This window comes from Mercenaria mercenaria, unplaced genomic scaffold, assembly GCF_021730395.1.
Source record: "Mercenaria mercenaria strain notata unplaced genomic scaffold, MADL_Memer_1 contig_4916, whole genome shotgun sequence".
Lineage (NCBI taxonomy): Eukaryota > Metazoa > Mollusca > Bivalvia > Venerida > Veneridae > Mercenaria > Mercenaria mercenaria.
The window spans coordinates 21,142-45,539 of NW_026463184.1; the positions used below are offsets into that span (position 1 = coordinate 21,142).

General features: G+C 35.6%; 1 protein-coding gene across 1 annotated transcript in view; it reads left to right on the forward strand.

Annotated features, from left to right (window-relative positions):
* The window catches only part of LOC128554301 (uncharacterized), a gene marked incomplete at its 5' end in the record, with an annotated part of 57,829 nt that overhangs the window by 20,817 nt on the left and 12,614 nt on the right, over positions 1 to 24,398 (forward strand). Inside the window, one exon of the mRNA XM_053535559.1 lies at positions 6,671 to 6,904. Within this exon, the coding sequence (XP_053391534.1) occupies positions 6,671 to 6,904 (234 nt within the window). The remainder of the gene's footprint in view (positions 1 to 6,670; positions 6,905 to 24,398) is intronic.

Genomic DNA, 24,398 nt, shown 5'->3' on the forward strand with positions numbered 1-24,398 from the left:
TATATAGGAGAAAACTTTAAAAATCTTCTTTTCTGAAACTGAAAGGCCCAGGCTTTTGATATTTGGTATGTAGCATTGCCTAGTGGAACTCTAACAGAATTGTTCAAATTATGCCCCTGGGTTAAAAAGAGGCCCCACCCTGGGGTCACTTGTTATATGAGTTATATAGGAAAATATACTTAAAAGATTATTTCCTAGGCTGTTTAAGAATATTTACTTGATGTACCCAAGTGATTACGGGTCACTTTAGTGTGACCTTGACCTACTGACCTACTTTTTTCGTTTTTTAAGATACAGCCTTGAAATTTGGATGACATGTACCGTTTTGCATACCGAATTTAAAACTGACTTTCAGTGACCATGAATTTGACCTACTGACCTTCTTTCTAATATTTTTGCATCAGTTTGCCATTTGAAACATGTGGCTCATATTACTCAGGTGAGCGATTCAGGGTCATCATGACCCTCTTGTTTTTCATTTATTTTCTTCCCCTTTAGTATCCTCTCTCATGTCACCACCACCGCGCATATACACCTCGCATCCTATCCCCTCACATGTCCCCACCAAAAGTAAATCTTAAAATATGCTTTTTCTTTAAATATATTACCCTTCGGGTAATGGCTTCCATGGGGCATGGTAACTTTCCCTATATGTATATAGTGAAAACTAGAAAATATTCTTGTATGAACTGCTGGTCTGATTTTTAAAAAAATCACTCCGGGACCCTCTACCAAGAACGTCGCCTCCAGAGGGTATGACCACTTTCCCCTGTATGTGTAGATTAGAAAATTAAAGAAAAATCTTGCTAGAAACAGCAGACCTAACTTCACAATAATATTACTCAAATGTTTCTTGGGTGATCCTTTACGAATATTGTAGAAATTATATCATTTCATTAAAAGCCATTGCAAGGAAATTCAGATGAGGGACATAGTGCCATCATGGCCTTCTTATTTTATTTTACATACATTCACAGGAAACAAAATAATTTATTTATGACATTTAAGACAAATATAGATCACTACAAGGAAACAAATATAGATTACTTTAGAATATAGGGTTTTCTTCTACTTTGTACAAATAGGAACAATCAAACCACTGCTCGGTCTTTTTGTACATACTGTGGGTGTATTTGGAAATACAATATCTTATTAAATGTAGTCCCTTAAAGGTCCACAGCTAAAACCCGGATGAATAGTATATGAAAACCAGAGTTTGTAGCTGAGACTTCATATTTACTGAAAAGAGGACCCACTGTATCGGATCCGACCAAAAAGTCGTGAATATGTTCAAGAATAACCAACAAATAAACACAAACCTTTGCCTATTTCAAACCGAAAGTATGTTTTCCGACTGCTGACGAACCCGTCGCGTATCTTCGGATTTTATCGGAAGAATGCTCCGAAACGAGGCTATAAATTATAAATAAATCCAACGATAAACATAGCATAGGGAATTCAACATTTTTGTAACTCACAAAAACTTCATGAAAATCATTCTTATAATACTGGTAATATACAGTTATACTACGAGTTTTCGGTTGGGCTATTTAGGCCCTACCTGAATAAATGTGTTTTCACAACTTGATCTGCAAACTTATTTAGTCAGTCTCTATTCAGAATAGTTTTAAGAATATAGATGAATAGCTATTTTACACGCTAGAAACAAAATGTGATTGAAATGTACCTACATACACTGACTTATGTACATATTGCTACATTAATTCAATAAAATTTTATACATTCAGCACATTTTCTTGGCAAAAATATGTGTCAGTCACTGTCAATTTAAAACTAAAAGTTTGTATATCTCATATTTTTCATGCAAATCATGTATAACTACTATCATGGAAATAAACAAAAAATACAGTTATTTTGTGGCGCGTCTTTAAAGACCCACCACGACCTAGTGACCTACATTTTTCACTCACAAAAACTTCATGAAAATCATTCTTGAAATACAGGTAATATACAGTTATACTACAAGTTTTCAAGTGGACAGTTTAGGCCATTCCTGAATAAATGTGTTTTGACAACTTCATTTGCAAACTTATTCAGTCAATCTCTTTTGAGCATAGTTTCAAAAACATAGATGAATAACTATCTTACACTGTAGAAACAAAATGTGATTGAAATTTCACTAAATACACTGATTTCTGTACATATTACTACAGATATTCAATAAAATGTTAGGACATTACACATGTTGTCTTGGCCTAATATATGTCACTGTCAGTTTGTAACTAGATACTCGTTATTTCTCATTTTCTTCTTGCAAAGCATGTAATAATTACCATCATGAAAACACAAAAGAATACAGTTAATTTATGATGCCTCTTTAAACGGGCATTGGTTTGAATTAATTATAAAATCACGTGATCCCAAAGAATTTTCGATCGGTTACGGAAAAACGATAAACACAAAAGTAGGACGAAATGACCACCCATGTCAGTCTAAGAATATACTAGAAAAATCATCCGTTTCTCTGCACATGTTTTGTCTTGAAGGGAATATTGCACAGCTATCGTAATGTTTAGATGTATATTTCAAAATGTGTAGTCTTTTTTTAAGATTTATGCTTTTTTATTTGTCTTTATTTGGTACCTTTAATTCACAAAACATTCTGTTCGATGATGATATAAACTAACTGATTTTTTGTTGTTGAAATGGCAACCTCTCATATGTCCGAAAGTAATTTTTACAAACTTTCGAAATGACTTTTAAAAAGTCCCACTATTTCTCTGAAATAACATTATTTTCCACGAAACATTGTTAGATTGTAGAGCTCCCGAAATGGTAGAGTAAAAGCATATATTTAGTCTATGTTGATACTTTATCCTTCGAAAAATTGTCGCCGCAAAACGCCGTTTATTATTTTGTATGGATGACAAAATCCTGCCAGTGTTTATATATTTAATCATGACAAATGTTAAAAACTCAAAGGACACGTAATTGAATGACGTCATTTGCACAAAAATTCAAGATCGAATCTCTGCACACACCAAATAACGAAAGACAAGCGTTTTAACATAAATTGCTTGTCCAAGGAATACGCAAATAGATCCGAGCTTGATGTTGCGCACAGAAATTTACCTACAGATCCGGGACCCAGACGATATCATAAGTGGTTATAATAAAAATACTCTAAAAGTCAGCTGCCGCGGTGGCCGAGAGTTTTTATCAGGGGCGCCTTTTCGCTCCCTGCTGAGGACAATATTTTTTAGCCCACCATCATCAGATGGTGGGCTATTCAATCACTCTGCGTCCGTGGTCCGTCATTCCGTCCGTCCGTCCGTTAACAATTTCTCGTTATCGCATCTCCTCAGAAACTATTGGGGGGATTTTGACCAAACTTTGTCAGAATGATGTATTGAGACTCTAGTTTTGTCCCTCTGAAAATCAGACTGGTTCAACAATTATTGAGTGAGTTATGGCCCTTTGTTTATTTTTATAATTTACATAGATTTTTATAGGGAAATTTTTTGAAAATCTTCTTGTCCAAAACCACAGAGCCTAGGGCTTTGATATTTGGTATGAAGCATCATCTAGTGGTTCTCTACCAAGATAACTCAAATTATATCCCTGGGGTCAAATATGGCCCCGCCCGGGGTCACGTGGTTTATATAGACTTATATAGGGAAAAGCTTTGAAAAACCTCTTGTCCAAAACCGCAAAGCCTAGGGCTTTGATATTTGTTATGTAGCATCATCTAGTGGTTCTCTACGAAGTTTGTTCAAATTATCCTCCCTAGGGTCAAATATGGCCCGGCCCCCCGGGGGTCACATGGTTCATATAGACTTATATAGGGAAAAGCTTTTAAAATCTTCTTGTCAATAACCTACAACATTCAAATTTGAACCACATATATAGTTTTGAGTGTCAAGATGAACATTGACATGAGTTGACCATGATTTTGACCTAGTGACCTACTTTCACATTTCTGTAGCTACAGCCTTCAAATTTGGACCACATGCATAGTTTTGTGCACTGGGAAAAACTTTGACCTTGACATTGACCTAGTGACCTACTTTCACATTTTTGAAGGTACAGGCTTCAAATTTGGACCACATGCATAGTTTTGTGTTCCGAAATGAAATTTGACCTTGATTTTCACCTAGTGACCTACTTTCACATTTCTCAAGCTACAGCCTTCAAATTTGGACCACATGCATAGTTTTGTGTACCGAAAAAATCTTTGACCTTGACATTGACCTAGTGACCTACTTTCACATTTCTCAAGCTACAACCTTCAAATTTGGACCACATGCATAGTTTTGTTTAAAAAAAAAAACAACTTCGACCTTGACATTGACCTAGTGACCTACTTCCACATTTTTGAAGGTACATGCTTCAAATTTGGACCACATGCATGGTTTTGTGTTCCGAAATGAAATTTGATCTTGAGATTGACCTAGTGACCTACTTTCACATTTCTCAAGCTACAGGCTTCAAATTTGAAGCACATGCATAGTTTTGTATACCGAAATGAACTCTGACCTTGAAATTGATCTTGTAACCTACTTTCACATTTCTCAAGCTACAGCTTTCAAACTTGGACCACATGCATGGACACATGCACAGTGATGTGTACTGAAATGAAATTTGACCTTGATTTTGACCTTGAGCTAGTCTTGAAACTTGGAACAATCAAAAATGGCTCAATGGTGGGCACCAAGATCACTCTGTGATCTCTTGTTTTATTTATTTATTTTTTTTAATGATTTTTTTTATGCTTGACATTATATCATAAAAGAACATGAAAATAATTAAAAAAATAAAAAAGATAATTGTGTACAACTGGAGCGAACCCGCAGCCCTGATGAAAACAGTTTTCTGAACCAGCGCCCTAGCTCTTTCGGCCACTTTAGAGTGAGTATTTTTAACCAGATTTTCAACGAAAACCTGAGTTATTAGATTCGGGTAGATGTGGGTTGGGCGGGCGGGCGGCGGCGGCGGTGGCGGCGGCGTCAAACTGGTGTTTCCAGTCAATAACTTTTGTTTCGGTAAAGATATTTGAATAAAACTTGGTATGTATGTAGCTTATATCAAGACAAAGGCTGGGATTGATTTTGGGGTTTCTGGGGTCAAGGTCAAGGTCACTGTTACTTAAAATAGAAAAAGGGTTTCCGGTCAATAACTTTTGTTTCGGTAAAGATATTTGAATAAAACTTGGTATGTATGTAGCTTATATCAAGACAAAGGCTGGGATTGATTTTGGGGTTTCTGGGATCAAGGTCAAGGTCACTGTAACTTAAAATAGAAAAAGGGTTTCCGGTCAATAACTTAACTTAGGAATGAGCTATCATGATGAAACTTGGTGTATAGAAAACTTATATAAAGTTGTAGCTTGGGATTGATTTTGGGGTTTCTGGGATCAAGGTCAAGGTCATTGTTACTAAAAATAGGGTTAGAGTTTGGGTTAGCATATCTTCTACATGCATGGAGGGATTTTGATGAAATTTGGCACAATTGTTCACCATCATGAGACGAAGTGTCTTGCGCAGTTCCCTTCTTTAGAATTACTTCCCTTTGTTGTTACTATAAATAGCTTATATTGTAACTTTTTCATTACTAGACGTAGGGAAAAATCGAGACCACTTTTCTGTAGTACAACATGCATGTTACATCCAATTTTGATGTGTATTTTGACCAATCTCTACCTGGTAAGGATTTCTGTGTGGACTTACAATTTTTTTTTTTTTTTTTTTTTTTTTTTTTTTTTAAGATTAACTTCCCTTAGTTGTTACTATAAATAACTTATATTGTAACTTTTTTATAATTGACCGTAGGGAAAAACCAAGACCACTTTTCTGTGGTACAACATAGTTGTTACTTTCTAATTTTAGGTGTATTTTAAGGTATCTCTACCTGGTAAGGAGTTTTTTTGTGGACTTAGAAAAACAAAAGAATTACAATGATTACTAAACAACCACAAAATTAAAATTACATCTGCAAATACAGGTGCTAGAGTAAAGAAATTTGCTGTGACGGGCGTATATTGTGACATTCTGGCACTCTTGTTTATTCTTATGAAAAGTGTTGAAAACCTGGTTTCGTGGCATTGCTGCGTTTCTTGTTTATCATAACAACTGATGATATCGTCTGTATATTTGTTTACAAGATTTGATTGAGCTAGATATTTTGCTCTGTCCGATAAGTCAAACCCTTATGCGGAGTGATGTTAACTATCATGATGCAAGAATGGTAAATAGCCATTGAACAGTAATAATATATTAAATACGTAAGTTATTCGTAAAAACACAACAAATTCGCAATACTTTTACCCCGACATTTTCTTCTGTGTACGACTGTTTACTACCTCATCTTTATTAGGTACACATTTTTCATTTGCGTCATGGAGGCAATCGGTACTTGTCGGAAATCGACACGGCGACAATAACAACTAAAACAAGTCTGTATGAAACTACCAGACTATTTAGATAGTAGGTAGTCAACCTATTGTTGCGCAGTTGAACAGGACATCTATAACCATGATGCACACACACACACACACACACACACGCACGCACGCACGCACGCACGCACGCACACACACACGACCGGACATTAATTTCATGCACTAAAATCTCTGATTTTTAGAAAAAAATGGGATTTAAGCAAATATTTGTACTTGAAGTACATAACAAAGACCAATTTCAATATCTTACAGGAGACACAAAAGCTGTTGCAGAGAGAACATCATCAACTATGAGCTCAAGACAAATTGGACAACCATTCAAGAAAGAACATGACGACACACTATGTCAGTCAATGGTGTCAGCTTTACATGAACAAATGGAGTCTGTAGGTGTTTTGATTTTTTGTGGAAAGACGATTGGGACGGTCTTCAGAGTTGGTAGTACATTTGTTATGACAGCTTTTCATGTCATTAAGATTGTTTTAGGTAAGACATACTGTTTGATTTACTTTTTTTCGCTTTCTTATTATGCTTCCTGAAGGAGAGAGCCCTGAAGGAGGAGTATATAGTGAACGCCTTGTCCAGCTGTCCGTCCGTCTGTCCGATCACACATTTGAATACTTAGTAGTTGGCTATAGGAATAATAGGTAACTAGGTAACGTTACGTTTTCTTTGATATCATTCATTCCGTAAGGTTTTCATGTGGCTATTTGCTCTTACCTAGTTAAAACAATAGAGAGAACAAAAGAGAAGCTGCATAAGTATCCATATGTTAGAGCATCCGTCCATTACACTTGTTGTCCGAAGGATAAGTCAAAAGGTATTAATGGTACCACGTTGTAACTCAGTACAATGATAGAGCTCATTGAGAATGAATGCAATGACGTAGCGATAACTCCAGATGATCCCATTTTTGAATTATCTTTTTTGAAAGCCTTGTCCGGAACATACATGTAACTAGAATATTATGAAAGGTATTGAAGTAATATTTACATACTGGTGGAGGTCCCTGAGAGTGTGCAGTGACAAGGAACCATAACTCTAGGCAGTCCCATCTTTGAATCATTTTCCTTTTTTGAAAATCTTGTCGGGGACATAGCATGAACACTATGTAACGTTTTTACTACAGACTTTATATATTGATAGAGGTTAGTGAGAGGTTTAGCAGTGACAAGAAACCTTAACTGTAGGTGGTCTCATTTTTTAATTATCTCCCTTTTTTGAAACATTTTGCTGGGCATAGCTTGAATACTATATAAGTTATTGACTTGATGCTTTATGTATTCATAGACGTCAGTTGGAGAAAATGCAGTGACAAGGAACCATAACTCCAGGTGGTCCCGTTTTAGAGTTTTCTCCATTTTTTGATAACCTTGTGTTTGGCATAACTAGAATGCTATTTAAGCAATCAACTTGATAATTTGCAGATCAGTGTGAGAAAGTGCAGTGTTAAAGAACCACAACTCTTGCTGACCACATTTGTACTAAACACAACCTCCGTGACAGAAAAGCCCCTTATGCCCCTTGTGCCACAGTAATTTCGGGGATCATTCACCGGTAATACCGATCGCCTTGTTTTTCCTGATCCTGGTAGAATTTATACATTATTCTACAGTTATACAGGAGTGGATGAGGGATCTTTTTTACACTTTGAGGATGTCTAGAATAACGGTACTTTTATAGGGAATGTGTAGTTTTCATTAGAAATTTGAGTTCATTTTGGGTCGATAAAAAAGGGTCATTTTTTCAAAATTATTTTACGTTATTTTCATGTTACATTGTACATGTTTAAAGTGATGTTCTAACAGAGTCATATTGATTTAACAACAAAGAGTCTGAATTGCAAACCGCTTTAATTAACAGTAGAAATATACAAACAGGTAACATCAAAAATAGCTTATTTGGTAAATCATAAAAATTCATTCACTCTTTCGAAATCGAAAAATAAATCTTACTCAGTAAGAGACTTTTAATTTATAGAATTTTTATCAAATTTACCATTTGAATTAATTGTTTACATGAACGAAATTTCTGTACACCAATGCTTTGTTAAGGGTGAGGTATTAGTACAGGTGAATGGCTCTGCGTCCGTCGTCCTGCATAAACAATTTCATTATGTGATGGTGCATGCGTCTGTGCGTCCATCCGTCTGTCTGCCCGTCCGTCATTATTCATGTCCGGAGCATCTTTACTTCATAACCATTAAGGGTATTGACTTTAACTTGGCGTATAGGTAGATGGCTTTGAGACTGTGTGCAGAGCGCTTGAATATTTAGCTGTCTTGGTCAAATGTCAATGTCACAATTTGAGCTCAAAGGTCAAAACTGTCAATCATATTTCGTATCCGGAGCATAACTGATTAACCATTCAGGGTATTGACTTCATACATGACTTGTAGGTAGGTAGTGAATCGATTTGCATAGGAAATGAAACGGGCCTGTAAGTGTAAGGTCAAGGTCACAATTTGAGTTCAAAAGTTCAAATATGTCTGTCATATTTAGTGTCTGGATTATAACTCATAAACCATTTAAGGTATAGACTTCAAATTTGGTAGGCTGTGATGAGACGATTTGCAGAGTGCATGAACAAGTGGTAGGTCAAGTCGCGGCCAAATCCGCCCATCATATTTAGTGGCCAGAGCATAAACAACTATTTTTTAAAGGTATTGACTTGAATGAAGGCCATGAGTCGATGTGCAGGCTGCAACAATCTACATTAGCACCCCCCCCCCCCCAAAGAAACACCCTTAAAAATCCATAAAGTTGCACACAAGTCCTGCTGCTCCTTCACCCCTACCACCGCACACCGCCTTCCGAAAAAGGATTGAAATTTTGCTTTTCCTTTACATTTTTCTTCCATCCTCCTCTGATACAACCCTTCTGGCGTATATTGTCCTGCTTTGACGGAGCCCTTTTTATTAGCTCGACTATTCGAAGAATAGGTGAGCTATCCTACTCGCCCCGGCGTCGGCGTGAGCGTTAGCGTGAGCGTCACACAAATGTTAAAGTTTGCGTACCACCCCAAATATTTTCAAAGTCCATTGAGATATTGCTTTCATATTTTGCATACTTGTTTACCATCATGATCCCAGTCTGTAAAAAGGAGTAGGCAACTCTATCAAGCATTTTGACTGAATTATGGCCCCTTCGCGACTTAGAATATGCTTATTGTAATGTTAAAGTTTTACTGATTGCTTATATTATACTATCAGGCACTGAGAATAGTCGAGCCCGCTGTCCACTGACAGCTCTTATTACTTTAAGATCTTATCTTTTGAAAGAATTTGTAAGAATTACACCAAACTTGAATAATAGCATCCAGGCATGGACCTTAGTACAAAAAGTCTATTCAAAGTTTTTCAGATTAGGCCCTTTTAGAGGCTGCCAGTGCTAAAAATAAAATCACTTCTAAACAAGTCCTTTCCATAAACCACTTGATGGATCTGAATTAAACTTTGCCAGAAGCATCATTGTAAGGTCCGCTCATCATGTTGTCCTAATTGGTGCCGATGGGAAGGTGTTGGCACTTGACCACATTTTAGGCATACAGACACTAAATATGAAAATGGCGCAAAACAATGGTAGTCGCATAATGGCGGATTCAAATAGTCCTCGTTTTTTGCTCTGTAGAGCTATTTTCCTTACTTGCATTTTTTTGCTGAGATCACATGACAAATATATGCTTTAAAGTTAGGTAGCATTTAAGTAATGAAATAATAACGTGACAGAATTTTTCATGGATAATAAGATCATACACCACCACTGAAATTAGGGTTCTGATTTTTTAGCTGATTTTGCCCCACTTTTCTTTTTACTTTTATTCAGCACCGACAATATTCTTTAAGAAAATGTAAGCTAAGTACATTTAAAATGGGTCCTGATGTGTGCTGCAGCCATTGGAAATATGCCAATTTTATATAGAATAAAGAAGAAAAGCTATTTAGTATGTTGTAACCTTATGAGGTCCTATCCATATTTTATGCAATGAAATAGTGCGATTGATGCCTACAAGAAACAGCTAAATCTAAAAATAGAAATACATGTACATTTAAAAAAAATTCTCATGACCTGATTAACAGATCTTCATCAAACTTGGTCAATAGCATCATTATAAGCTCCGCTCCCAATTTTTAAAAATGGGTGGCACTTGGCAACTTTAAGAATCGTCTAGAGCTAAAATAACAGTTGCAAATTTATAAAACTTGATCTGTAGCATCATTTTAATGTGCTCCCAATTTTGTTCAAATTGGGGTGCTAGTTAGAAATAACAATATCTTTAAACAACTTCTTCCAATGAACCGCTGGAAAGATCAAACGTGCCATCATTATAATGTCTTCTGCTGCTCTTAACTTGATGCAAATAGGGGAGATTAACACCTTTAAAGGAGCCACTAGAGCTAAAGATAGAAATACTTTTAATCGATTCTTCTCACAAACCACGCGATGGATCTTCACAAACTAGATTTGTAGCATCGTTATAAGGTCCTTGACGTCTTCATGTAGGGACACTTGGCCCCTTGTAGGGACTGCTAGGCCCCTTGTAGGGACTGCTAGAACTAAACAAATACTTTTTAAGGAGTTCATCACAATATCTTTTGCGCAACCAAGTCGTACAACAAGCGATAACCACAGTTACCAATTTTCATGAATTGCCGTCAAATGTGCATAGCCCTCGGATAAAAAGTGCGTTCTTGCGCAAGAAATTAGACTGGCTCCAGTCCCATGGTTGTTTTTATTACAAAATGTACATATATCATTTTTCTTCATTAAGAGGGAAGTAACTCCAGAAGGTTGTTCTTACACTGACATTTTTTATTGCCCCTGGCTCCAAACATAGGGACTGGTGAAAGTTGGCTACCAGTGTCACAAAAGTTTTGGGACAAATTCCAATTACATTCGTTCAGTGACAATCAGCTGCTATTACTGTGACATGTTACCTAAGGGTTTCATGTGCTAACCATCATTTAATGAAGCGCAGCTAATTTACCGATTTATGGCCTGCCCTCAGCTTGTATTGTCAGAGTACTCAGACAACAGGAATGTGCTTACATATTTATTAGAGAATTTGTGATGTTATAATCAAGACTGAAATAATTTTAAACTTCACTTTTAACGATTAAATGGATGAAACTATACTTTAAAGTTTTAAAATACGAACAAATAAGACAAGATAAGAATTTCTAAAAGGATATTATGTTTTATTCTCTTGACCAACTGGCAGTGGCAATACTTAATTTCTGAAATTGGCCCATTTGCATTTGCTTTTTTTCCATTATAGCAGCACACAATGTACCATTATTGTTGCGTCACCTTTTGTACTTGAAGTGACGTCCCATAGCTCTGACTTGCATTGGCTAATTATGCCCCTTTTTGGACTTAGAAGATCCTGGTTAAAGTATTGGGTGCACGTTCCCATCTCCAGTCTATGTATTGAATTGGAACTTCACATGTGTCTTATAAAACTAGGTGATAGCATCAAGTTCCATAAATCTGACATGCATTTTGGCTGAATTATGTCCCATTTTAGACTTAGAAAATCATGATTGAAACTCTACAGATATTTTAAAATTTCAAAATAGGGTAATATTCCTGCTTCTGACAAAACAATTTGAATAGTGGAGCATTGGCTGTCTTAGTGACAGCTCTCGTTAAGAATAACACTCAAACACAAATATGAATAACAATATTTATGATTTAAACTCCTCATAATACACACAGTTGACATTGCAGAACTGATCTAAGGTAGTTCTGCACGTTTGGATCGATTTTTTTCTACAATGTACACCCTGTGTCCTACAGACACATTCTAGTTTTTGTTTGTTTTAAGATTTACTTCCCTTAGTTGTTACTATAAATAACTTATATTGTAACTTTTTTTATAATTGACCGTAGGGAAAAACCAAGACCAGTTTTCTGTGGTGCAACATAGATGTAACTATGTAATATTAGGTGTATTTTAAGGTATCTCTGTCTGGTAAGGAGTTTTTTTTTGTGGATTCAGAAAACATAAGAATTACAATAATTACTACACAACCACAGAATCAAAATTCCATTTGCAAATACAGGTGCTAGTGTAAAGAAATTTGCTATGACGGGCATATATTGTGACATTCTGGCACTCTTGTTTTTTTTTTACTATAAATAACTTATATGATACCTTTTTGATAATCGGCCAAACTATAGGTTTTTGTACATACGAATTTTAATCAAAGTGTTTTGTTATAACATACTGTATATATAGTACAATATTGTTTATACATTATTGATAGATATCAGTTCATTATGTTATACTGCAGTAGAGAAAATTAGTTGCATTCCAGTAGGGTACTTTGTATTGAATGACAATACTTCATTCACTTGTTCATTTTACGAAACTGAGTTATTCCCTACATAATTTGACACCAGGGGTCGTTCCCCACTTGAACCTCGCTCTAGAATGGCAGACGAAAACAAAAAAGTGGCGAGGGGTTCTGTAAACGGACCTCTAGATCCGGAGTCGAGATGTCCGGTAATCAATATACATGTACTAAGGTCTTCTGTATTATCGGTGTGTATATTGCAAGGGAAAAGGTATGACTAGTTGTTATTAAGCTGCCGTTATTACGTGCTTTTTTTTTGTAAATATTTTATGAGAAATAACTGTCACTCCGGTTGGAGACATATTGAATATGAAAGTTAAACAGGAATGTCCGTTAATCACCGTTATTTATTCAAGCAGTCAAACAAGTTTAACAATTTATGAGCACAGATAAATTTTAATTTACTAGAGAAAAAAAAAGTTTATTATGTACATTCAGTCTTCAATCCCGAGAAATCACGAATTTGATAACAGCTTCCATTACGACAATGTGCAAATTAATATTTATAATGTATTTAATTTGCGATTGTGTTATTCTCGGGATAAAGGGTTATAAATACTTTTGTTTCCTTTTCACTTGCAATATAGATGAAACCATAAAAAACGACTGCAAATTTTGAATCGTCATCTGTCTGTTTATAGACAGATTATAGTCTCCTTTCATCAAATACCATATTCAATATTCATATTGATTACCGGGCCTCCAGACAGCCCTATAAGGGTTCTCTACAGGTCCGCTTCATGACCCGTAGCCACTGCAAAATCGACAACAACACCAAAGGAGGTCAATATGTCAGTTGAAAAAATATCATATTTCATGGAAACAACAAAAATGTGCAAATTAAACTATAAAATCACTTTTCCATCATATATGTATTTACCTATTTTACCCTCACTGAAAGGATACCTATTGGTCACTTAATTTGCTACTTAGTTGAAATATTTGCAAATTAATCATGTGTTTACAATAATTTCAGATATGTTTAAGCCGCTGTATAAAACACATTAATAAATCTGCTTCTAACATTTTCCTGACAATGTTTTAACATATGTTCGTTAATATCTTCTCTGTATTAGTTTATACCAGTAAATATGTATCAAAATGTCTGATCACAATAATACTAAGCTCCAGTAGCATAACTTTACATGATTTGGAAACTGTGTACGGGTATGATGTATTAAACGTACGGTGGTACAATGTACCCTAGCGCTTATGCAACAGTCTTTTATACCATAATTCGAGAATGCATTTAATATGATGATCGCGATGATTTCTGTGACATAGACTGACTTTGCATCTTGGTAAAGAGATTGTGATAGAGCCGCGTCAGTAGGGACACAATGGATCACGCTAAAATCAGATACGAAACGATTATTGTTGCTAAAGCAATAGAGTCAAATATGACTGAAAATAAACAAACGCCCCTAGTACTAACAAGAAGTGTTATAACAGTGTTCCGGATAATTATTTGACCCCATGGGTAATTACCCCCACTTTTCAGAAGATGGGGGTAAATTCAAAATTCCAAACTCGGATAAAGGGTAATTTTAACAATACTTACCGTTACTGTAGAGACAAAGACAGACATTTTAGCCGCACGTCATTGTCCTTCTCAGTAAGTTTTATCCAAGGATACGATTTTTTCCAACTTTCAATGGTAGATTCTGTGACAGCCACATGCGACTTTTTATTTTTTAAAACGGCAGAAATAATGTCTTCGATTATTGGTTGCACCAAGCTCTTAGTCGGTAGAGGTGTTTTAACCACAAAAAACTTCTCAATTTTTCTCTGTTTTGCTTCGGAAGCCATGATAAAAAATAATGTGTCTACTTTCGTTTTAATACAACGATCAAACGCTTGATTTTGATAAGTAAATACATAAAATTTCTAGAGCGCCTAGACGACGCAGATGTTCAAGTAGACTAGTTTACGGTTTCTAAGACAGGTAGAACGTTTTAGCGAAGTTAATAGTGGTTACCCGTCGCATTGTTTATACGGAAGTAGTGACCAGCTGTTTTCAACATGTTTTCATTTAAATATAATTAAGGTACGCTTCAAGTTTTAATGTCGTGCGTAAGTTCAAAGTCATGTACGTATAATGTACGCATCAAAATGAAATCATGCGCGTTTTTAGTTGATTTTTATGCGTAAAATACGCCGATACGCAGCTTATCTGGAACACTGAGTTATAATGATTCTTTTAGGAAACAAGAGCACCGCAATGCGGAGCAATATACGCCCGAAGGTATGACATGTGACCCATAAGTGTGACCTAGACCTTGAAGCCAGCCATCCGAAACATGCACTCTGCATGTCGTCTTGATGTGGTGAATATTTGTGCCAAGTGTCTTTAAAATCCTTCAAGCAGTTCAAGAGTTACAGAGCGGACACGAAACAAGAGTCATAGTTGTGAACATTTGTGTTAATTTCTTCGAAATCCTTCAAGGGGTTCAAGAGTTACAGAGCGGACACGGAATTGCTTACGGACGGACAGACGGACACCGGCGTTATAATATAATACGCCCCCTTCGGGCATAGAAAAAATTGTTTGTTTTCTGTCAATACAGGCAATAGCTAATATAAGTTGTTGAAAGAGGCCAATGCTCTGTGGGTGAAAAATTACAAACGGCGATCAGAAAGTCTTACAATATTTCAAATACCGTAACGTCTAATATCGGCAATAAACACAAAATATGCCAAAATATTGTCGATGAAACGAATACATAGCAATGCAGTTTTTGGACGGAAAGGTTAACATACAGGAGCTTTCCTCTACAGCTAAATTCTTTAGGGAAACACGATACTCATCACTCAGACTGGTACTTACAGGAACAGTAACAGTTACTGCTGATAATCAAGATCTTATTTGGAAGTCCATACCTATTTCATTGCATGTTATCTACGTTGGTCGATTCTGGGTTCTTCCGTGGAAAGCAAGAATGACAATATGAACATGTAAAAGACAGTCACGTTCCCAACTCGTCACAGAATCTTATGTGCTCGACCCTTACATGTACGCATACATCCACAAACTAACTGCAACTTTTCGTGGTTATAACTAATAACATTTACAGGTTGCAGCAGGTGTATTATACATTAAACATCAAGAAGTATAAAACTAAAATACTTACAAGGGTTATATATTTATGTAGACTACTCTTAGCCCATTAAAATCAGATAGCTAATAATAACCGTTCTCTTATTAGGTTGTCTATATTCCAAGAAACTTTGCGAATGGTCGCGATATGTTCTTTGCTGTTGACAATTGTGATTTCAAGAAAGACTATTTTTGATAGCAAGAATTCTGTTTTAGAACTGTTATGAAAATTCTCCAGAAATGTTATTAAATGTTGTACCTTTGACAATTGAAAAATTATCATAGAACTTTCACGAGTTCTCAGAATGATGATGGCAAATGTTTCATCACACAATCGTGATACCCATCCTTCTCAGAAACTGGGCTAAAATGATCGACATATTCTAAAGGTAACAATCCAAACTATAGACTATGGAAACAACTACAGCACTATTGGAATATGATGAAATTCCCATATTATGATGGTAAAGCATATATCAAACAACTATATTCAACAAAAAAATAATATGTTGAAATAAAATGGGTGGGGTAAGATATATTTTTATCATTTCGCATTATTTAATTGTTTATACATGTGTATACTTCAATATTGTTATTACATGAAGTTTTGCTGTGTAACATAAATAAATAATGAAATACGCAAAGTTATATTTTCAAACTTGGTCGCCATTTTGATGCCATCATAGATCGGTCCAGTCACGGAACTCGGACTGGCGACATGACTTTTTGTGACATTCAGACATAGTCTGACAGTTTGGTGTATGTCGCCATTAATCTTTTTTCCGATCGCACGGGATTCCTGTTCTGAATATACTAAGATATTTATAATCGAAACAGTTTATCTGGAGTAAAAGCGTGACAAACGCTTTTCGATTTTCATCGTAAAAAGTAGTAAAAACATAAAATTCTCATGTGTTTCCGTAACATAAAGTTTGTCAGTAATTATGTTTTAAAGCCTTCTTAAGAAATTAGCATTTATTTCTAGATATCTAAAAGAAATTATTATTTTTTTTGTTGTTGAACGATCTGGAGGCATGCCGCTTTAAAACTGACTTTCAGTGACCATGAACGTGACCTACTGACCTACATTTTTTTTAAGATACAGCCTTGAAATTTGGATGACATGTACAGTTTTGCGCACTAATCTTAAAACTGACATTCACCGACCATGAATATGACGTACTGACCTAATTTCTTGTTTTTGAAGCTTTAACAAAGAAATTTGTTCAGGTGAGCAATTTAACTGTTGGTACATTAATTTATGAATATGCAAAATTATAGAACACTCTACCCGCTAGCAACAATCGTGAAAAACATCTTTAAACGACTTCTAATGAATCTCTTGATGGATATTCATCAGACTTGGTCTGTAACACTATTTAAGTCTTATATTAAAAATACATTTAAACGACTGATGCTGGTGAAACACTGGCATCCCACTTGGTCTGAAGCATCATTGTAAGATATTCTAATGTTTGCGCTGAGAGCCATAAAAACATTAGAGGATTGTTATATAGCATGTGAAGTTATGTATCTGGTTTTCAATTTCAGACTTCGAACAGCTAGAGTTATTGTCCTTGATTTAGTGAAAACTACACGTAAAGTGCTTTAAGGCTTGTGTTGCATATGTCTTTAAAATATTTGACATCGAGTAAAGAAACCATATATTATTACTAAGCATGTGAATAACAGATTTCAGTCATCAGTGTTACGGCCATTGACTTTTTTTCTGGTCTTTTAGGATCATGGAGTTCATTCAATAGGTGTGTAATAGAATTCCGCTTAACCCGGTGCTGGGGAGGCGTGAGAGGTGTTGCATATTTCATTACCTTTCATGAATATACTCAGTCAAATCGAGAATGCTACTGTCCTGTTTGGCGGCATACTATGCTTCCGCTTTAGTAAAAGATAAGCATTAAAAGTGCGTGCCCCATGTAGAGATAGACCCTAAAATTTTCAGCGGTAGAAATAAGTAAATAAACTCTAGAAATTGATTTCTAAGTCCTTGAAATAACGTAATCTGATTTTACAAATGTGAAATTTATAATAGTTTTTTTAATATAGATAATTGAAGTTTTAATATTTAATCTAAAGTTGTGATCCGTAAATAATGACAACTCTTGTCTTTGGCCAGTACTTACAGGCAGAGATATCTATCAGTTTACTTCCCATGCAGTTACACAGTTGAGTGGAACATGAAAATGGTTTGGTTTAAAACACAGTATCATACCTTTTTTCACAACAAAATCATTTAGGATTTATTCATATATGTTTGGTTTACCCTTTAAAATCTGCTCGATATGATTTTGTCAGCTTAATTATGGTAAAAAATTAACATTTAACAAACCGGTTATAAAACGAAATACCGATAACTTTTTAATAGTGCAAATAATACAGTTTTGTATCAAATGTCACAATAAAAGCACAGAGCCATAAAACATCAGAGGATGGTTAGTACATAGCATAAGAAGTTGTGCACCTAGTGTTGTGTTATGAATTTAATAAGTTTGACAAGTGTTATGGTCCATGACTTCATGAACCGTACAGAAGAAGAGCTTAAATATTTGTTCTGCACATGTCTTTAAACTATCTAACATAGTCATCAAACCATTTTCAGTGGCAGGACGTGGGGGCACTAATGCCCTATAAAAACACATAATGTTTAACATGCAGATGCTTGGCACTTTTTAGGGGCTGCTAAACAATGAAATTTAAAAGATTTTTTTTTCTCTTGACCAGCTTACTAGATCTTCATTCAACGTTTTATCATCATTATAAAGTCCTCTCCCAAATGTGTTAAAATGGTGTGTTTATCCCATTATGGACCACTATAGTAAAACATTAAAATAAAAACGATTTAAATGACTTCTTCTGATAAACCACTAGCTGGATTTTCATTGGACTTGGTATGTAGTATTATTATAAGGTCCTTTTCCGAATTTTAGAAAAGAAACTTTTTAAATAAATCCTCGTCTTTTTTGGTCTATAGCATGATTGTAATGCTTCTGTTTGGTCCCTTTTAAGGGACATTAGATTTCAGAGTAGAAAAAAAAAATAACGTCTTTTAATGAAGTTAATTCAAATGATTACACATATAAGCCGTCATAGCAAAATATAGAACATTTATTTTTATAAATTGCTTAAAGGAAGAGTTGGTTAGAAGCAAAGACAAATGGCTAAGATCATCTTCAAGTTAGTGACTTAGCCTCATTGTCCACGCTTGTCTTGCTTATTCCCCTTCTGACATTTATATAATCTCATTCTGATAGAAATTATCATGTATTTGTATGATAACTACTATTACTTTGTTGCCGATGCCGTTATGGTCATTTTACCCTTTTAAAGGCGCTCGCAGTAGTTTTTTTTTCGGTCGGATCGATTTTTACCCCCAGCACCGTGCCGATTTGGGTGTTCCTAATCCCCGTACCGTACATCCGTATTCGGGAACTATCGGTTTTACTCGGAGAATGACGGAAACCTACATCAATGACATCACAATACTTCAGAAACACGTAAAAACCCGCGTATTAAGAAATCTGCCGTTTGATAATTTAGTATATCTATATTTAATGATTTATTAAAATTATTAAATTAGTATTGTGTCAACAGTTATATTCTTTCATGTATAATAGTAAATGTTTATAAAAATATAATACAACCGCGAAATATATTTCTAAAAATATATTTCAGCTTCCGTACAAAACAGATTGTTCCCGAATATAAAAAGAGTTTCCGTAGCATTTGTTGAGAAGCCTTTAGCCTGCACCCTTCAAAGATTGGCCAAATAGAGAAGATAACCCCTATTGCTATTAAGATCATTGTGTTAAAGGTTAAGAATTCAGCAGCCGGAATGATTCCTCTCTGTTTCTTCTTTGAAAATACAGAAAAAAAAACAGTTTCTTCAGTCACACTTTCAGCGAATTTATTCCAGATGTTCCTCAGGTGGGCGACCTCGGGCCATTTGATCCTCTTGTTAACTATCTTTGCCTTAAGCTGTGGACAAAACAGAATACTTTCAACGATTTTGGCTGAATATATATGCCCTTGTTTGAAATAAAAATTGATTACGTTTTTCGTACCACCCTGCGATCAATAAATGCCCACCCACCCCACCTCGTTGTAAGTTAATATAAGCGAAATCGAATATGATGACCTATAAATATTCTTTTTGATTTATATGTAGATTAGGTAGACATAAGCAAATACACGTACAGAGTTTGATTAAAATCTATTATTTGAAACTCGATAAAATAGCAGAAAAACAACTTAAGTACGACGAAAATATGAAAAATAACGCTCTGGTCTGCTGAAAACTATTTTTTTTTTTTTACAAATTCAATTTCTTTTGATTTTTTCTGAGCATGTTTCCACTGGGAATATTGTTTTCTCTTATAAAAATGCTTCGATTTTGAATTTATGCTGGTTACTGTACTTTACTGAAATATATTGTAGGAGTATGGAAATTTTGAAAAAATGTTCAAAATAGCATCATTTCTAGGGAGGGACAAATAAAACTGAAACAGTGCTGGTGACCTAGTAATTTTATTTCATTTTTCAACACATCATAATATATTTTGTAATTCAGAACATTTCATCAAAATCTATTATTGGGAAAAAATACGAAACTGCAGCGAGCGTCGTTAAACACTTTGAATTAATAAGAGCTTTAGTATTGTCTGTTTCATGCCGTAATTATATCTAGTTCGGCAAGCATACCTTATTAGTCCCCTGCTGGTGGAATGCAGGAGGAGACTATATTAATTTGTTCCATTCGTCCGTTCTGTCTCGCTGTTTGTCTTTCCCTGCTGGTGGAATGCCGGAAGAGACTATATTAATGCGTTCCATTCGTCCCTTCTGTCTTGCTGTTTGTCTTTCCGTCCGCATATGTGGGTCCAGCAATTATTAAAAAAGTATTCAAGCTATGTTAAAAAAACTTGGTATGTGAATAAAACACGTACATGTTTTGTGCTTGTAGGTCAAAGCAAACATGAAGGTCAAGCAAAAATTGCTTCCGCTCCCTAAGTTTATATGCTTTGATGGATTATCTTAGTGCTAGACACAAACGTTCTCCCATGATGAGACAATGTGTCAACACATTACATTGAAGCTATGCTTTCACTGTTTAATGTTAAGTAAATCTTTGACCCGACTCCATAACTTTCATTTGCACTGAATGATTTTTATAACAGCAAGCTAATGTTCCGCGTTACCAGACATTATGTCGAATATGATTAGGCTCATTTTTACATAACGATAAATAACTCATTTATAGAGCAAATTGTTCTCTTTGAACTTACCTGTAACAGTTATATTGTTCAAAACGTTTCCCTTTACATATAACAAGAGTATGAATAATTTTAATTATAACATGCATATAACTTGCATAAAGATAAACGTTTTATGTGATGTCGCGTCTATCAGCCCGTCTGTCTGTCCGAGCAAATGAGAGGACACTTTTTTAGAACTGAGAGCAATAGGTAACGGGTAATTATACCCTACTGATTCAAGACCAGTTTCGGGGACTATACGACTGCTTTTATCCGCCCGTCCGCCATTCAGTCCGTCCGTCCGTCCAAAATTTCGTGTCCGGTCCGAAATTCTGTCATTCATCAAGGAATTGTAATTTTACATGGCACAAACGCTCCCCATGATAAGACGACGTGTCAGGCACAAAACTCGGAAGCCTAGCTCAAAGATGAAGGTCACAATTGGCGGTGAAAGGTCAACAGGGCCTTTTTCCTGTCCGATCTGTAACCTGACAATATATGAAAGGATTTTGATATTACTTGGCACAAATGTACCCCATAATAAGACGATATGTCATGCACACTTTTCAGATTGTCACAATTGGCAGTCAAATGTAAATATGGCATGTTCAGGGTCTCTTTTGTGTCTGGTCCATAACCCAGTCATTCATCAAGGGATTTTGATATTACTTGGCATAAATTTTCCCTATAATCAGAAGACGTGTCATGCAAAACGCCCAGAACCCTAACGCAAAGGTCAAGGTCACACTTGGAGATGAAAGCTCAATATAGTTATTATTCTTTTAGGTCCAAGCCTGTGTCATTCAAAACAGCATTTAAATATTAGTAAACACAAATATTTACCAGGATGAGACGACGTGTCTTGTGCAAAACCAGGAAACCTAGCTCAAAGGTCAAGGTGAGACTTGGAGGTCAAAAGTCAAGAGGGCTTAGTTCCTGTTCGGTCAGTTATTTAATAGTCCACGAAGGGATTTTTTTATTACTTGGCACAATTGAACCCCCGTTAAATGACGATGTGTATTGCACAACTTTCAGACCCCTAGCCCAAAGATCAAGGACACACTTGGAGGTCAATGTCAGTTTGGATTTTACCTTTACGGTTAGTAACTTTGTCATCCGCAAACGGATTTTAATAGTACTTGGCACAAATGTTTTTCATAAAAATGAGACAATGTGTCTTTTGCACACCCTCATCCCTAACTCGAAGGTCAGTGTCACAGTTGGAAGTCGAATGTCAGTATGTTTTTCCTTCCTTGTCTATAATACTGTCATCCATCGAGGGATTTTAATATTACTTGGCACAAATGTTCCCCATAATTCAGACATGATTTTTTTCCGCTTTAAAGCGGAAATCCGCTTCTTGCTCCCTCAAAGACCGATTTTTTATGATCGTTTCCGATTTTTTTATGACCACTGAAAAATCCGAGTTTTTCGAATCCGTTTCGGTATTTTATATAGATCTACTTTTATCCCCAACTACACTAAAATTTTGTAAGTCGTTTTTATCGGCGAAAATTTCCACCGCCGATGGATTATTATTTTGAATGTATATCGTGGCCTCAACGCGAAACTAGTCTATCTGCTTCTATTTCTATATACATATAGACTAGTTTCGCGTTGAGGCCACGATATGCGTGCTAACCACCGCTTCTAGAAACGCCGCAATCGGAACATCTCAGATATTACCGTTAGCGTCGGTCATTCCAAAGAAAGTTCCGGAATTATAATTCTGTTCCGGAATTATAATAATAAGCCGATTCGCGATTCGCGGAACGAAAAAATCGGAAATATTGTAACTTAAGTTGAACGGCTCACAAATAATTTGCGCGATCGTCGCGTTCATTTCAATCCACTCGAAAATTTCAATCGCGTTCATTTCAGTCCGCGCGTAAACATTTCTGTGTGCCCAACATTTCACTCGCGTTGTTAAATTTCAGTGAAGAAAGTTTGAGATACAAATGAACTAAAGCAGTTCGTTTGGTTCTTTCACGTGCCCAATGTAAAGCATTGATACACGGGAGGATTTTTAAGCACCTCCCAAGTGCTTCAAAACAAAGTGCTAATCATACCTTTAGGTGGTATTTTCGCTATACAGTAATATGTATGGTCTGGTTTGTGAATTGAGATTTATATATAATGCAATTAAAAGCATTTAAAAAGCTTTTTTAAAAGTCATAAAATAAAAAAACACAACTCTACTTTTGATAAATGACCTTATATTAAGTTTGAAATACAAAGGTCAAAAATAAAGAACTAAATATTAATGCTTAATAAACAACTAAGTAGTGAAAAATACCCATTAAAGGGAGATAATTCAAAAATTGCAAACTACTAAAGGAATAATTATTTAATTAATTATTATTATATCTCTTATAAATATGAATGAATTTTTATGAAATAAAAAAAAGAACCACTTAAAAAACATGAGTTTTGAAATTGAAATTAGATGCCAGGAGAAGCCTAGAATGCAGGATTTTTCACCATTTACCCAAGAGCTTCTGGGGGCCTTAAGCGGCCCCCAGACCCCCGGCCGTAATTTTCAGCTTTTTTGCCTACGTTGCAAAATCATGTCTGATAATTAGACAGCGTGTAATATGGGATACCCGGGCCCTTAACTCTTAGGTCAACCTCTTCATGAAACTTGGTCAGAATGTTTATCTTGATGATTCCAAGGCCATGATTGAATCTAGGTGATGTCGATTCCAAAACCGGTTCTCTCGCTAAAATCAAAGGAAAAGCTTGTTAACATTCTAGAGGCCACATGTATGACCTTATATTCATGGAATTATTATATAGTAGAGGGAATTAATACGAACTAAATCACCACCACAATACACCCATATATAGTAAGTTGCCTTCCACTAGGATATTTTATATTGCATGGTAATACTTTATTCACGTGTTATATTCATTCTGCACTTCTTATTGAGAACTTTCTGTCTCTTGTTTGCTACTTCTTAACAAAAGAAAAAACAAACAAATGCTCGTTTGTAAGAACGTTCGTGTCCGGAGCATAACGTAATAACCATTTAAGGTATTGACTTCAACCTTGGCATAAAGGTAGGTGTCGATAAAATGGTAGGTGCCGATAAAACAATGTGCAGAGTGCGTGGTCCTGTCGAAGTCAAAGTTTGCCCTCATATTTCGTGTCCGGAGCGTTAATTAATATTCAGGGTATAGACTTTAAACTTTGGCGTACAGCAAGGTGTCAGTGAGACGATGTACAGAGCGTATGAACCAGGTTGGCAGGTAAAAGTC